The 14,465-nt window shown below is 38.0% G+C and overlaps 1 protein-coding gene across 1 annotated transcript in view; it reads left to right on the top strand.

The window, feature by feature from the left end:
- Pla2g4a (phospholipase A2 group 4A) overlaps positions 1 to 14,465 on the top strand; it is a 143,988-nt gene that overhangs the window by 26,912 nt on the left and 102,611 nt on the right. The window contains 1 exon segment of the mRNA NM_133551.2: positions 14,365 to 14,446. Within this exon segment, the coding sequence (NP_598235.2) occupies positions 14,365 to 14,446 (82 nt within the window).

The raw sequence follows: 14,465 nt of genomic DNA, 5'->3' as shown, positions 1-14,465 counted from the left end.
TCTTGTATAGTGTGCTAAATTCTAAACTCAGTGCAACTCTGGCTTTTCCTTCCTCTCTCTGTTGGCCACTCTTGCCTTGAAATCTTGAAAATCTTAGTTTTTTCTTTTTTTAAAGTTTTTCATCTGTTTTCTTTCCTTTGGTTACTTATTAATTTTCTTTTATAATTCTCTCTGTCTCTCTCTGTCTCTGTCTCTCTGTCTCTGTCTCTGTCTCTCTCTCTCTGTCTCTCTGTCTCCCCCTTCCTCTCTCTCTCTCTCTCTGCTCTTCCACATTCCTTCTCTTCCTCTTAGAGATGCACTGCTAAGCTAAACTTGATGAAGTTTTACCTATGTATTCCACCCAGAAACTATCATATAAATAAAAATATTCACTGTAAATTCTCCCAAAGTTTGGTTCATGTATCTTATAGTTCATAAATCTCCTCATCAAAAATCTGTATTTAGATCTGATGTCACAGGTAAAATTTGCTCCCCCACCCCTACATTTCTCTAAACATCTGGGTTCAGAATGATGTTTCAGAGGTTCATTCAAGTTGTGGTGAATAGAATTCCACATGTGTAGGTATATTGTCCCGTATTAGTTCATTAATTGGATAGAGTCCAAACTATGTATCCTACTCATAACCATTTTGGATTGCTATAATTTAGATAACTTTATATAGGTGACTTGATTTATTTTTCATTCCTATTGGTCTATTACTCTGTGTTTGCCTCAGAATGAAACTGCCATAATTGCAAATATTTAATATATATATGAAATCATAAAGTTTCCTATTTCTTCTCCAAGACTAAAACTGATCATTTTATTTTTATTCCTGAATCTTCATATAAATTTTGCAGTTAGTTTGTCAACTCATGTGAACACACAGACACACATAGGCACACACAGGGATACACATACCCTTCCCTTCACTCTTGTAATGATTCAATAGATCACTATCTATTAGTGATATGATCATGAACCATTTTTAATTAACTTAGTAATATGCTATAGTTTTCTGTAAGACTTCTTATATACACAAATATATAAGAATATTCATATACACATGTATGCACATATATACACATAAACATTTGAATGCAAATTTATACATACAATATATATTCCATGATTCTTAGGTTTATTGTACTTGTATTTTTAAATTTTATTTTAATTAGTTTTTTGGTGGTTCAAATGAGAATGGCCCTCATAGACTCATATGTTTGAATGTTTGGTCCCTAGTCCGTTGATGTGTTTAGGAAGTATTGGGAGGTATGGCATTGTGGGAGGAAGTGTGTCACTGAGGGTGGCCTTGGAGGTTTCAAAAGCTCAAACCAGTTCCAGTGCCTCGCTGCCTGCCGCCTGCCGCCTGCCGCCTGCTGCTTGTGAATCAGGATGTGAGCTCTTAGCATTACATCAGCTTGCCTGCTGCCATGGTTCCCACCACGATGACAATAGACTAACCCTCTCTGAAACTGTAAGTGAGTTCTCAATTAAATAGTTTCTTTTATAACAGTTGCCTTGTTCATGATGTCTCTTCACAGCAATAGGACAGCAACCAAGACAGTTTTGTCTTCATATGAAAATATAATTGATTATCGTTGTTCCTTTGGACAACCTAGATTTCTAGATCAATCATTTCTGTGATTTTCGAATACCGTTAGCTTTGCTTCTAGCATTTTGATTACTGAATGTTAAATATTAAATTGTTTATAAACCATTATCTTACTTCATAAGTTTTGAGAGGTCATATTTTAGTGTATTATTTTTAATTTTGACTGTGATTTATTCTTTGATACATAGGTCATGTAGACATGGCTTTATTAATTTTCAAACATTTGATAATACTTTGCCATTACTGTACTTCAAGTTTCCAAAATATACTCTGTAATGTTTTAAAACAAGTTTACGCATGATATCAGCTAGCATCTTGTCCGTCTTGATAAATAGTGCACTTGTAAAAATAAGTTTAATATCAAATTTTACTTTATGAAGTTTTCATTTGTGTTATTTGGCACACATAACTTTGAATTATACATATTTTTGTTGAATTGATATTATTATAGTAAGTCCTTTTAATCTAGTATAATAATTTTGTTTTAAATTTCACTTTTATTAATATAACTCTTGGTATTTTTGTGTATCATAACCTGTATTTTTCCATATATTTAAAGCATTTATCTTCTAAAAAGCAAATAATCAAGGTTTGTTTCAAAAATGCTGGTGGAGTAATCTTTGTTTTCTGAAACAATATTTTACTTTTCTTAATGATTATGGGTTTCTATGGATTAAAATGCAGCTTTAAAAATATTTATAAACTATTTTAATTTTTAATAATTTAATTTTTAATTATTTTAATTTATATTTATTTTCAAACACGAGATCAGGTGCCCATAGAGGCAAGAGGAATCAGGCCTTCCTTAGGCTGGTGTTACCGGCAGTTAAGAGCTGCCAATGTGGGTGCTGGGAATTGAACTCTGGTTCATCTGCAGGAATATTACACATTTTTAACTGAGCCATCTTCCCAGATGCTGTTTTTATATCTTTAGTACAGTTTAAAATCTTATTCCTCACTCCATCACCCATGGAGAAATAGTTGTTCTTACATAACCCTCAGAGAATTCACTCGAACTGGTAACCTTCAAACTTCTGCATGGAATCTGGCCTCTAGAACAAAGAAGGAAGAAGAAAGACAAGTGGGTGTCTGTAGACTTAAGCTTGTGACCAGATACAGTTTGCAACTCAAATGTTTGGACTTTTGAGTCCTTCTATCTGTAAACCTATTGCAATTTTTATCTCAACATGTATCGCTGTTCGCTGTCTGCTTGCAATATAGTAATCCTTCTTAAAAGTACTGGGGACACAATCACCAGTCCAGCACATGGGAACTTATCCTTTCCCTCCCTCCAAATAAGCCCCTCCTATTTTCATATGTGTATTTTGTTAAATCCTGATTTCACACAACACTAAAAGTATCCATAGGAGGGGATATGGAAGCAAAGTTTAGAGCAGCGACTCAAGGAACAGCCATTCAGAGCCTGCCCCATATGTGCCCATACAGCCACCTAAACTAGATAAGATTGATGAAGCTATGAATGGGGCTCAAGACCCCATATGAACAACAATGCCAAGCAACCAGAGCTTCCAGGGACTAAGTCACTACCAAAAGACTATACTTGGACTGACCCTGGACTCCAACTACATACGTAGCAATGAATAGAATAATAAGAGCACCAGTGGAAGCCCTTGGTCCTGCCAAGACTGAACCCCCAGTGAACGTGATTGTTGGGGGGAGGGTGGTAATGGGGGGAAGGATGGGGAGGGGAACACCCATAGAGAAGGGGAGGGGGAGGGGTTAGGGGGATGTTGGCCTGGAAACTGGGAAGGGGAATAACAATCGAAATGTAAATAAGAAATACTCAAGTTAATAAAAATAAAAAAAAAGATTGATGAAGCTAAAAAATGCATGCTGACAGGGACTGGATATAGATCTCTCCTGAGACACACATTCAGAGCATGTCCAATACAGAGGTCAATGTTAGCAGCAAACCACTGAACTGAGAACAGGACCCCCTTTGGGGAAATTAGAGGAAGGATTGAAAGAGTTGAAGGAGCTTGCAACCCCATAAGAACAACAATGCCAACCAACCAGAGCTTCCAGGGACTAAACCACTACTGAAAGACTATACATGGACTGACTCAGGGCTCCAACTGCATATGTAGCAGAGAATAGCCTTGTTGGGGCGCCAGTGGAAGGGGATGTCCTTGGTCCTGCCAAGGTTGGACCCCCCCAGAGCAGGGGAATATGGGGGGGGCAATAAGGGAGATATAATGGGGGAATACCTGTATGGGGGAGTGGCAGGAGAGGGGACAGGAAACCAGGAAGGGGAATAACATTTGATAAGTAAAGAAATATATCTAATAAAAAATTTTTAAAAAAACATGAAAAAATGTGATATTTGTTTTTCTGAACTACATAGCTCTTTTATTTTATTCTTTCTTTCTTTGCTTGCTTGCTTGTTTATTTATTCACGGAGGATAAGGTCTCACTTTTGTAGCCTTGACAAGCCTGGAATATACTATGTAAACTAGGCTGACTTTGAACTCATAGCTTCAAAATCTGCTTGCCTCTGCCTCTGGCATGCTGGGATTAAATGCATGTCCATACTTCTTTTAAATGAAGAAGATCCTATGAGTTCATAGTTTTCATCACTGTCTTGGGCTGTGTGTATATCAAAACAAAACTGAGTAGATGAGAACATGCTTTATGCTTTTCAGAGGAACATATTCTCCTATTAATTAATTTTGGGTTAGGGTCTTGCTGTATATCTGAGGCTTGCTCAATGCTTACTGTGTGGCCCAGGCTAGGCTTCAACTGACAGCCATCTTGCTTAGCCTTCTGAGTGTGGAGATTACAGAAGTGGGACACAGTACCAGGAAGGTCTTTTAAAAAATATATTACTGAACTCTTTCACTACAGAGCAACGTTAGTAAAAGAGGGAAGATGAAACAAAGTCAGATAGCCTGTAATGAGCAGAAGATGAGAGAAAAGCCTTCGATCTCGCTGTCCTAAGGTCCAGGATGGGGCTTTTCAAAGTACACCTTTGCGTTGGAGAATACTGTGGGTTGATGCAGTGTTTGCAGCCACCAAGCTCTCTTACTTCTACTGGTGTTGGTTTATGAGAGATGGTGGTAGAGCATGGAGTAATGTTGCTTTAAGGTGCTTTCAGCACTAAAGATATACATTACTGTAGAATTTGCTGTGGCTTCTTTTGTTGTGTTGTTACCAATGGAAACATCAACTTCATAGGGAAAGATCAAGATGAAGCATTTATGAAATTAATGCAGAAGGGGTGACTCGCACCCATAATTTCCATACTCAGGATGCTGAGGGACAGGAGAATGTCATGAGTTTAAGGGAATTCAAGGCTATAGCGAGAGTCTTCCGGTCAAAAACAAAACAAAAAACTTTATGAAAATTTCCATCTTTTTTCTCAGAAAAATGAATCATAACCCTTGTAGTTTTAGAAAGTATCCACATTTTTTTCCTACCCTATATTAGAAACAGAGGGCCACTGTCATTCCACCGAAATAAAGACTAGCCTTTCACTAGAGAGGCCAACCACATAGAGGTGCGAGCATGGCCTATTGGGAGGAAAGAACCTTTAAAAATGAATGACACCTCAGGATGTCTGAAATGTGGACAGGCATTTTTCCAGATTATTACAGTAACACAGGGAAAGAAACCTACGAGTACTGGACATGTAATCCAAAATGTAGTATTGCGGTGGTACTGCTGGTGTTCTCTGCCCCACCTGGAATGCAGAATATAAATAGCATCTTCTGTGGTGTCTGTCTCACAGGGTTCTCATGAATAACACATCACTGTGTGCACACCATGATTTCTTTTAAAATGAAAAAAGAGGATATTTCTGGAACTTCAGAAAGTAAGATGCTGCTACTGGCAAATACATATGAAAGTGACCAAATCGTACCTGTCAAAGCAAAGGACAAAGCAAATGTTAATAATGAGTCTTATTACGGCAAATTCTTGAATTTTGAATACTAATACAATCTGGTAAAGTGAGGAAGAGGACATCTAGTATATCAGGCTTCTTCAGCAAACAGAGCCCATTGCCGCTATTAATTCTGTAACCGTAATACTGAGGATAAGAAGCCCACACACCTTAAGATTGCAGAGCCTGAGAAGCCATATCCTGTGCTTTCTGAAGATGGAGACACAGAAGATGTGGAGGCATAATTTAGTGCTAGTATAAAGGCCTATCTTAATTTTATTTCCCATTGCTGTGATCAACTACTCTAACAAAAGCAAATTAAAGATGAAAGGGTTCTTGTGGCTCATAATTCCAGATTAACAGTCAATGACTGTGGGGAAATAAAGATAAGAGTAATCTGAAACAGTTGGTCATATCCACAGTCAAGAGTAGGGAGAATGAATGAATGCATGCATGTTTGTGTTCATTGAATACTTCCATTCATAGGACATAACTAAGATAATCCCCATAAGGCGCATCTCTAGTCAAGTGATCCAGACAGCCCCTCACTGAGACCCTTTTCTCCTAAGTGATTCTAGTGTGTCAGGTTGACAATTAAGATTAACAATTACAAGGCTTGAGAATGAGGGGCAGCTATTAGTGTTGATCCCAGCCTAAGAACTCATCTTAGATGAGATGAGACTTCTCAGCTCAAACAGCAATGCAAGAAAAAAAAGGCAAATTCTATCTTCTGTTCTAGTCAGGCTCCGTCAACAGATTGGGTGATGGATATTCTATCACAGTGAGGAGGATGATCTATGTGATGGTTTGTATATGCATGGCCCAGAGGGTGGCACTATTAGAAGGTGTGGCCTGGTTAAAGTAGGTGTGTCACTGTGAGTGTGGGCTTCATCCTAACTGCCTGGAAGCCAGTATTCTGTTAGTAGCCTTCAGATGAAGATGCAGAACTCTCAGCTCCATGCCTGCCTGGATGATGCTACCATGTTCCCACCTTGATGATAATAAACTGAACCTCTGTACCTGTACGTCAGCCCCAATTAAATGTTGTCCTTTAGAAGACTTGCCTTGGTCATGGTGTCTGTTCATATCAGTAAAACCCTAACTAAGAGAGTTTAGTTTATGAAGTTCACTAATTCAAATTAGAAATCATATTAAATTGTCAAACGATGACAGTAGTTGATAATTCTTCCCTTGTTTCCATATCTGGCCACAAGCCCTCTTTTAGTGCAAAAGATGTAGAAACCACAATGAATATTTATATTTTTGCTTTTGTAGCATGGAATGTATTTCAGAAATCCACAAGTTACCAAGAGTTTTAAAAAGATACTTATTTTATTTTTAACTCTGTGTCTCTGTGTGTATGTGAATGTGAGCTCAGGTATCCAAGATGGCCAGAGGTGTCCAATCACCTGGAGCAGGAGATAAGGTGGTTGTGAGCCATCTGATGTCAGGGCTGAGAACCTAATCGTGATTCTGTGCAAGAGCGGGATGTCTTAGCCACTGAGCTATGTTTCCAGGCTGAGGCTATCAATGTTTATCTTTGATGCTTAGTGCTTTATAAAATCTCATCAAGTTTTGTGAGTACCATTTGATGTGGTTGTGGTTCTATGGATTTCCACGTCTTGAGATTTATTTTTTTCTAAGGACTCATAGTGTGGCAAGTGTGTGTGTGTGTGTGTGTGTGTGTGTGTGTGTGTGTGTGTGTGTGTATGTGTGTGTGTGTGTGTGTGTATGTGTGTATGTGTGTGTAAGTGTATCTTTGGTTCATTGTCTTGGTGTCTTACTTCTTCTAATTTGGCTACTAATTTGTGCTGAGCACATGAAGAAATAGAAATCTAGAATTATTTGAGGACAGAGCTTGGTTTGCTCCTATCAGATGCTGTTGTGTTAACAGTTTCCTCCAAGATTGAGACTTTCTGTCCATGGAAATGCTTCTTAAGCAGGAAGGTAAACAACCCAAAGTAAATTCAGGAAGTTCCAGCTTCCTGGAAAGAGATTTAAAACTAAAGTGACTTCCAAAGGACTTTCTCCAACCTGTTAAGCTGCCTGCAGGCTGTGCAGAGTGCTCTGGGTTCCCAGCCTTTGGGAACTGTCACCTGTGCTGGGTTGGTTTTGATGCTGCTGCTGTCTTTGATATATTTCTGTTCTTGTAAAGAACCTGGTGCTGATATTCCTGTAGCTCCAGGAAAACTCATTGGGTCATCAAGTTGGATTGTGGTGGCATCTGTTCTTTGGTCTGTGATAGACTTTCTGTCTAGGGCGAGTAGATGTGTTTGTTGCATCTCCCCAGGGAAAGTTTTGTCAAACAACCAATGCCTTGAGAAACTGACAGTTTGGGACACACTGAATTCTAGTCCAATGGTTGTTTTCTGGTGGCCTGAACTGCATTAAAATGTTCTGCCAGTGCAGGAAGGCTTTATATGTTATCCCTATGCTACACATTGAATAGCTTCTTTCTGTTCTGCATTTTGATTTTTGAGACAACCTCACAGCCGGGGTCATATTTACTGTGTAGTTGTGTCCGATGTTGAACTCAAAATCTTTCTGTTTAGGTTTTAAGCTCTGGAATAATTCTTAAACTGAATTCTCCCATCACTTATTGCATTTATTGCACATTTTAATCAGTTTAGAATCTACCATCCACCCCACATGCCCTTCTGAGTCCCCAGTTATCAACTGTTCAGTGTAACCATGGAAGGGATCCTGTGTGCTACTGCAAGAATGAGAAAGTGCTGGTCATTCCTCTACAGAGAAGGAGCATGATGAAGCAGCACCCACACTAGTTTCTTGTCCTACAATGAAACTGCACATCAGGAAGTGAAACTGGAAATAAGCAAGAAGGTTGAAGGTAATATCAGGGCGGAGGTAGTTTTTTTTTTTTAACAGCTCTGAGATTAGTTGGAGTTGCTAGTTGCTGATCAAAGATCACTATCTCTCTTCTCAGTAGTAAGATTCTGTCCACCCTAACTGCAATAGCATCATTAGTGCAGACTTCATGTTAGGTTTCAGTTAAAGTCCATCTGTTTACACGTAGAATCTATCTTCTCTTCTACCTGATTTGTTTTAGTTTTTTTTTTTTAATCTTTTAACAGTAGAGATGTAAATGTAGCCAAAACACCACACTGGCTTGATCTAAATTGGTTGATTTTTTTTCAATGTTAATCTTCTTAGTTACCGGTGTCAACATAATTGTACAGAATCAACTGAGGACACTGGCTTCCCCCCTTCACCCCCCCATTGTTTGGTAAATTTTAATTCACTATGGAAAAGATTAAGGATGAGGACAGACATTCAAAGTAACATAATTCTAGACCTGCAGGCAAGGCTTAATCTTCGTGACTAAGTCAGAGGCTGGGGCTTAGATTTGACATCTCAATAGAAATACAGCCAGCTCCCGCCTAGCACTGTCCTGAGTCACTGGTTCCTCCTGGAGAATGTTAGTTGTGGAGTCAATGTCATTTCCTTTGGCGGCATCCCCGAGCCATTAGCAGCGGTCTATCATCAGATTCGGGACCCAGCCCAGACTAAGCTCCTTTGAAATGATACTGCTTTGGGATGCCATGACAAGACATCAGCCCATATGGATAATAATTTATTGACAGTGAACACCTTTCTCCAAGAATGCAAACTCTGCCTGCTTTATAGCTACTCCCTTCTTTATGCTTACAGCTCTAAGAATGAGATCGATCATGAAGATCATGTGTGGTGGTACTGTTTGGGAAAGAGTGGGACACCTGAAGCCTTGTGAATGTTTCCAAAGTTAACTTGGGAAAATCAAGAAAGTGGTCAGTTTGGTCTTATTTCTTATGGGGAACACAGGAGTGTGCTTTATTTGTTGTAATGAAGATGAGACTGATGAAAATGGGCAGATTAGAAAGGAGGGCTGCAAAGATCAGAGTAAGACCAGCTTCCAGATCTCTAGGTAGATCAACTACAGATGTAGAAACAGGAACTTTTCTAAAGTAGGATGCCATCTATTCTCCTTCAGTAAGTGGAAGCCATCTAATTTCTACTGGTTTGGCTTTATTGTCTAGTCAAGCAGGAATGTACAAAGTGGAAGGCCCAGGGGACAACCACACCAGAATCTAAAAATGGTTTATTATTTATGAAAGATGACTTACCTTGAAATCATTTAACCTATTGGGATTATACTTTATTGACCCTGAAATGTAAGTACTAATGCATGTGGCTGGAGAGATGGTTCAGTGGTAAGAACACTTGCTGTTGTTCCCAAGTACCAGAGTTTGGTTACCAGAGTTCCTGCAGTGTAGCTCGTCCTCTTCTGGCATCTCTAAGCAGACTCCCATACATGGCATACACTCACAAATGCAAATAAAAAAATTCTAAGAAACTAAAGTCGAATATAATTTATAGTAATACATATTATTTTTATAAAATCTGTTATTTATAATGAGGTCTCATTGCAGTCAACAGTAGGGCTCTTGGGAAGACTGAGAGGCAGCATCCAGTAGAATGCCTAGAATTTGATGTGTACTCAAGAAGCCCTTGTAATGGTAACATTTTTCTTTATTAGGAAACACTTGATAAGAATATACATGCAACAACTTAAAAGTTAAACTAGAGATAGATAAAAGTATTGCTCATAAGTTTCGTATTATAGGGGACTTTTAGACATTGAATATTCATATGCCTTTACTTGTTCAAAGACCTAGATAAGCACAGATCTTTGGCAGGTAAGCAAGCTTACATGTAAGCATAATTTTATGTATGTGATCTCTCTCTCTCTCTCTCTCTCTCTTTTTCTCTCTCTCACTCTCTTTCTTTCTCTCCCTTCCTCCTCTTTCTTCTCCTCCCTCTTCTTCCCTCTCTTTTTCTTCTTTCTCTTTCCCTTCTTTCCTTCTCCCTCTTCCTTTTTTCCTCCTCTTTCTTTTTCTTCTTCCCCCTCATTTTTCCTTTTCTTTCCTTCTCCTCCTTCTCCTCCTCCTTCCTTCTTCTTCCTTTTTGTCTTCCTGTTCTTTAACATAGAGTTCTATGAAGGGTAGCCTAGTCTAAAGCTCATTTTGTGGAAGGGCTGGTTTTGAATCCTTATTTTCCTGTCTCCATCTCTTGTGTGCTAGAGTCCTAGCATACATCTATGATAGTTAATTTTGAGCTCTCAAACTGTGTTTTAATGACATGATATTTTAAAAATAATTTTATGTTTTATGTAACTGTTAGGTTAATGCACACTTTTGCTTCTTATGGAATGGCTATCCCACTAATCATTCTGCTTTCTTCCCATTCATTCTCCTTCCTCACTACTCTGTCCTCCCCTCCCCTCCCCACGGCTGGTTCTCTTTCCCCCCTAGATATCAACATCTTCTGCTCACATATCACGTATATCCCATTACCCTCAATTTCTCCCTTTTCCTTAATATCCTTTTCTCCTGTCTTGTGATCTTTTGTCTAAATTTATGTGTTAAATATGCAGGGAGATAGAAGTAAGCATCTATGTATAAATTTACATATAAAACTTTAAGCCTAAATTATGAATATGAACGAAAATTTATTTTTCCTGTTAAGTTTGAATCATTTTACTTGACATAATGGTTTCTAGTTCTATTCACTGCCTGCCAAGTTCCATGGCCTATGACTCTTTGTAGACATTAGACTAAGTTTGCTAATGTTTTGTTGAATAGTTTTGTATCTATGGTCAGAAGGGACATTAGTCTATAATGTTCTTTTGTTGTAATATCGTTGTTTGGTTTTGAAATTTGAGTAATGCTGGCTTCCAGGAAAGAATTAAGTACTATTCTGCCTGTTACTACTCTCTGTAAGAAACTCTACCTAACTATTGTAATTTTTCATTTGGTAGAATTCACAAGTTAACAGAACCATGTGAATAAGATGCTTTCTCTTTGGAAATGTTATCTGTTCTTGACTCACTTCATTTTGTCAGATGTAGGTTTATTGAAAATGTTTAGTTTTGATGGATTGTCTAATGAAGTGCTCCAGTTTCTCTACTTTTGTTGATTTTGAATCAGAGTATTTTTTAAATTCCTTTTATTACCATGTTGTTGTCCATGAAACTTGTTGCCTTTTGATTTCTGAGGTTAAATAACCCACATTCCCATTTCTGAAATGCCTTGGTTAAAGGTTTATTGATTTTATGCTATTTTATTTTATTTATTTTCTTTTCTGAGACAGGGTTTTACAATGTAACTCCTGCTGTCCTAGAACTCACTGCATAGTATGGGTTTGCCTCAAACTCATGGAAATCTCTCTGTCTTGGCCCTTTAACATGGAGATTAAATGCCTGCAACACCTCAGTGGGCCTGGCGTTTTTGTTTTTTTTTTTGGTTTTGTTTTGTTTTGTTTTTGTTTTTTTAATCATTGCTTTTCACCTTCTCATTTTGTGTTTTCAATTTTATTCATATGTGCTTTAATTTTACTGTTTTCTGCTTATTTTGTATTTTAACTTGTTCCTTTTCGTGTTTCTTAACATGGAGACTTAGTTTACTTATTTTGAATTTTGTCTTCCTTCTAGTCAAAGAATTGGATGCTATAAATTTCTAAGTTTTCCCAAGTTGTATTCTAATTTTCCTTTAATTCTTGTTATTTGTGATTTTCTTTTATTATTTCTTTGACCTATCTATTATTTGTGTACCTGCAACGTTGACTATCTCTGTGTGTTTGGGGGACTTTATAAATCTTCTGTCCTTAATTTTTAGCTCATTTAATTTCATGTGTTATGAAAATATTGTTTTATTTCTGTATCTTAAATACAGTAGGGAGTGCTTATTCACTTTGGTGAATGTGCCACGTGAGGTTGAGAAGAATGTGTGTCCTGATGGTAGATGACATGGTCTGTAGATATTTATTATACACGGTTAATTGACTGAATTCTGAGGTAACTATGTCTTTAGTAGTTTTGTGGTTTCTGTATCTGTTACTGGTAGAGGTCTTTTAAATTCTCCAGCTGTGATAACAGATTTTCCTGTTTCTTCTTGTTCTTATATATTACACTTTCCCTCATGTATTCACCATACATTATTTGACACATACACATTAAGGGTTATTATGTCTTCATGAAGAATTTACACCTTCAGCCTAAGTAATACTCCTCTTTATTCTTGATAATTTATCTTTCCTTAATGTTTGGTCTGTCTCAAATTAACATACCAAACCAGTTTTCTTTTGATTAATGTCTGTCTGACATATCATTCACCATTTTTTACATTTATAGTGGGCCTATTCCATACAGCTAGTGCAACCTAATTTTAACACGCACTAGAAAAGTGACAACAGTTTTAACAAAGGTTTTCACACATCTACACACACACACACACACACGCGCGCACGCGCGCACATACATAAATAAAAGACCCTATTGAATGACCTGAACTTCAATAGTACTAAGAAACTTTAAAATGTAGACATGCAGGCTTAAGAATGCCATGGCGGGACACATTTCTTTGTGTGTTTATTTAAATTAATTAAGTGATTTGATCCCCAGCACTGCCTAACATGAGCTGGTGGAGACACATAGGCCTGTAGTCATAGCTATTCCACAGGAAAAACTGGAGGTCCAGGACTCAAGTTCAGGATTGGCCTGTGATGGCTTAAGAGGCCCACCAGGGTATATAAGATCCCATTAATCCGTGAATCTGCCCCGGTTATTTTTTAAACTTTTTGCCTATAAATTATCACAACTCCATAGTATTGTCATTATCTCAGCTTTTTAAATATTAATTTTAAAAGTGGCCTATGTGTTTTATATATTTGAGTGGTTTGCCTGCATGTATGTTTGTACATCATATGCATACACGGTGCCTGCAGAGATAAAGGCCTTGGAGACCCAGGACTAGAATTATAGGAAGTCATAGGCTGCCATGTGGGTGTTGGGAATTGCAGCAAGCGCTCGTAACTGCAGAGGCATCCCTCCAGCCCCCAGAATATTTTTAAATAACTGTAGACATTTTATTTTCCAGATAAGTGTATTAACATTAACTGAAGCAGACTTTTATAAGCTTGAAACAAGCAAGAAAAAAAACCCCTACACTTTTAAATATTTTTTCTTTTTCTTTCTTTCCTTTTCCTTCATTCCTTTCTTTCTCTCTTCCTTTTTTCTTTCTTTCTTTCTTTCTTTCTTTCTTTCTTTCTTTCTTTCCTTCCTTCCTTCCTTCTCTCTCTCTCTCTCTCTCTCTCTCTCTCTCTCTCTCTCTCTCTCTCTCTCTCTCTCTCTGTCTCTCTCTGCTGCTCTAAAACTATGTAAATTCCTACTTCCCTGTTTGTTTCAGTGAGTAAGGTTCTTAGATATCTGGTTTCCATTTGGGCCAGGTGTTTAATGACCCTCCTCCCTGTTAATTTTATTATGTGCTTGCAGATTTCCAGGCTCTTAAGAAACATGACATTATTTCAAACGTAGTTTAGAACAAATGTATTTAAGTCAATAAAAGTAGTTTATTTATCATTGCCTTGGGGTCCAGAGTATTCTGACTGCTGCCTCAGGAATGTCATGCAGAAGACTTCTGGTGGGTTCTGAGTAGCAGCAAGAGAAGAAACATGCCTGAGGGATGTAACCTTCTTGCTCAGGGATCACTTCTCTAAGCCACACTTCCTAGTCAGAGGACAAAGCCCAATTGTGCTCTAGCTGCCTGCAGTCCTGATTTACATTTCCCTGGCAAGTAGCAAAGACTGTCTCACACTCACAGTCAAGCTGTAGTGACAGTCTAAGTCAAGAGCAACCTCCTCAATGATTCTGTGGTGGGCAAAAAGAGAGAGTTGAGAGAAGACCAACCCCTAGCCTCGCAAAATGTTTCTGGTATGTGTGCACTGATATACAATGAGCATTTTCTTAATCTGTCTCAGTGAAACAATGAGGTTCCTTAGGGAATACTTATTTTATGTTTCTTATTTGATTTCTAGGTGGAACACCAGTATTCCCATAAGTTTACAGTAGTGGTTCTACGTGCCACCAAAGTAACCAAGGGGACCTTTGGCGATATGCGTGAGTACTTGATTTGTTG

The sequence above is a fragment of the Rattus norvegicus genome, chromosome 13, assembly GCF_021556685.1.
Source record: "Rattus norvegicus strain SHRSP/BbbUtx chromosome 13, alternate assembly SHRSP_T2T, whole genome shotgun sequence".
Classification (NCBI taxonomy): domain Eukaryota; kingdom Metazoa; phylum Chordata; class Mammalia; order Rodentia; family Muridae; genus Rattus; species Rattus norvegicus.
The sequence above is the reverse complement of the archived record's forward strand: the minus strand, read 5'-3'. Positions and strand labels throughout refer to the sequence as shown.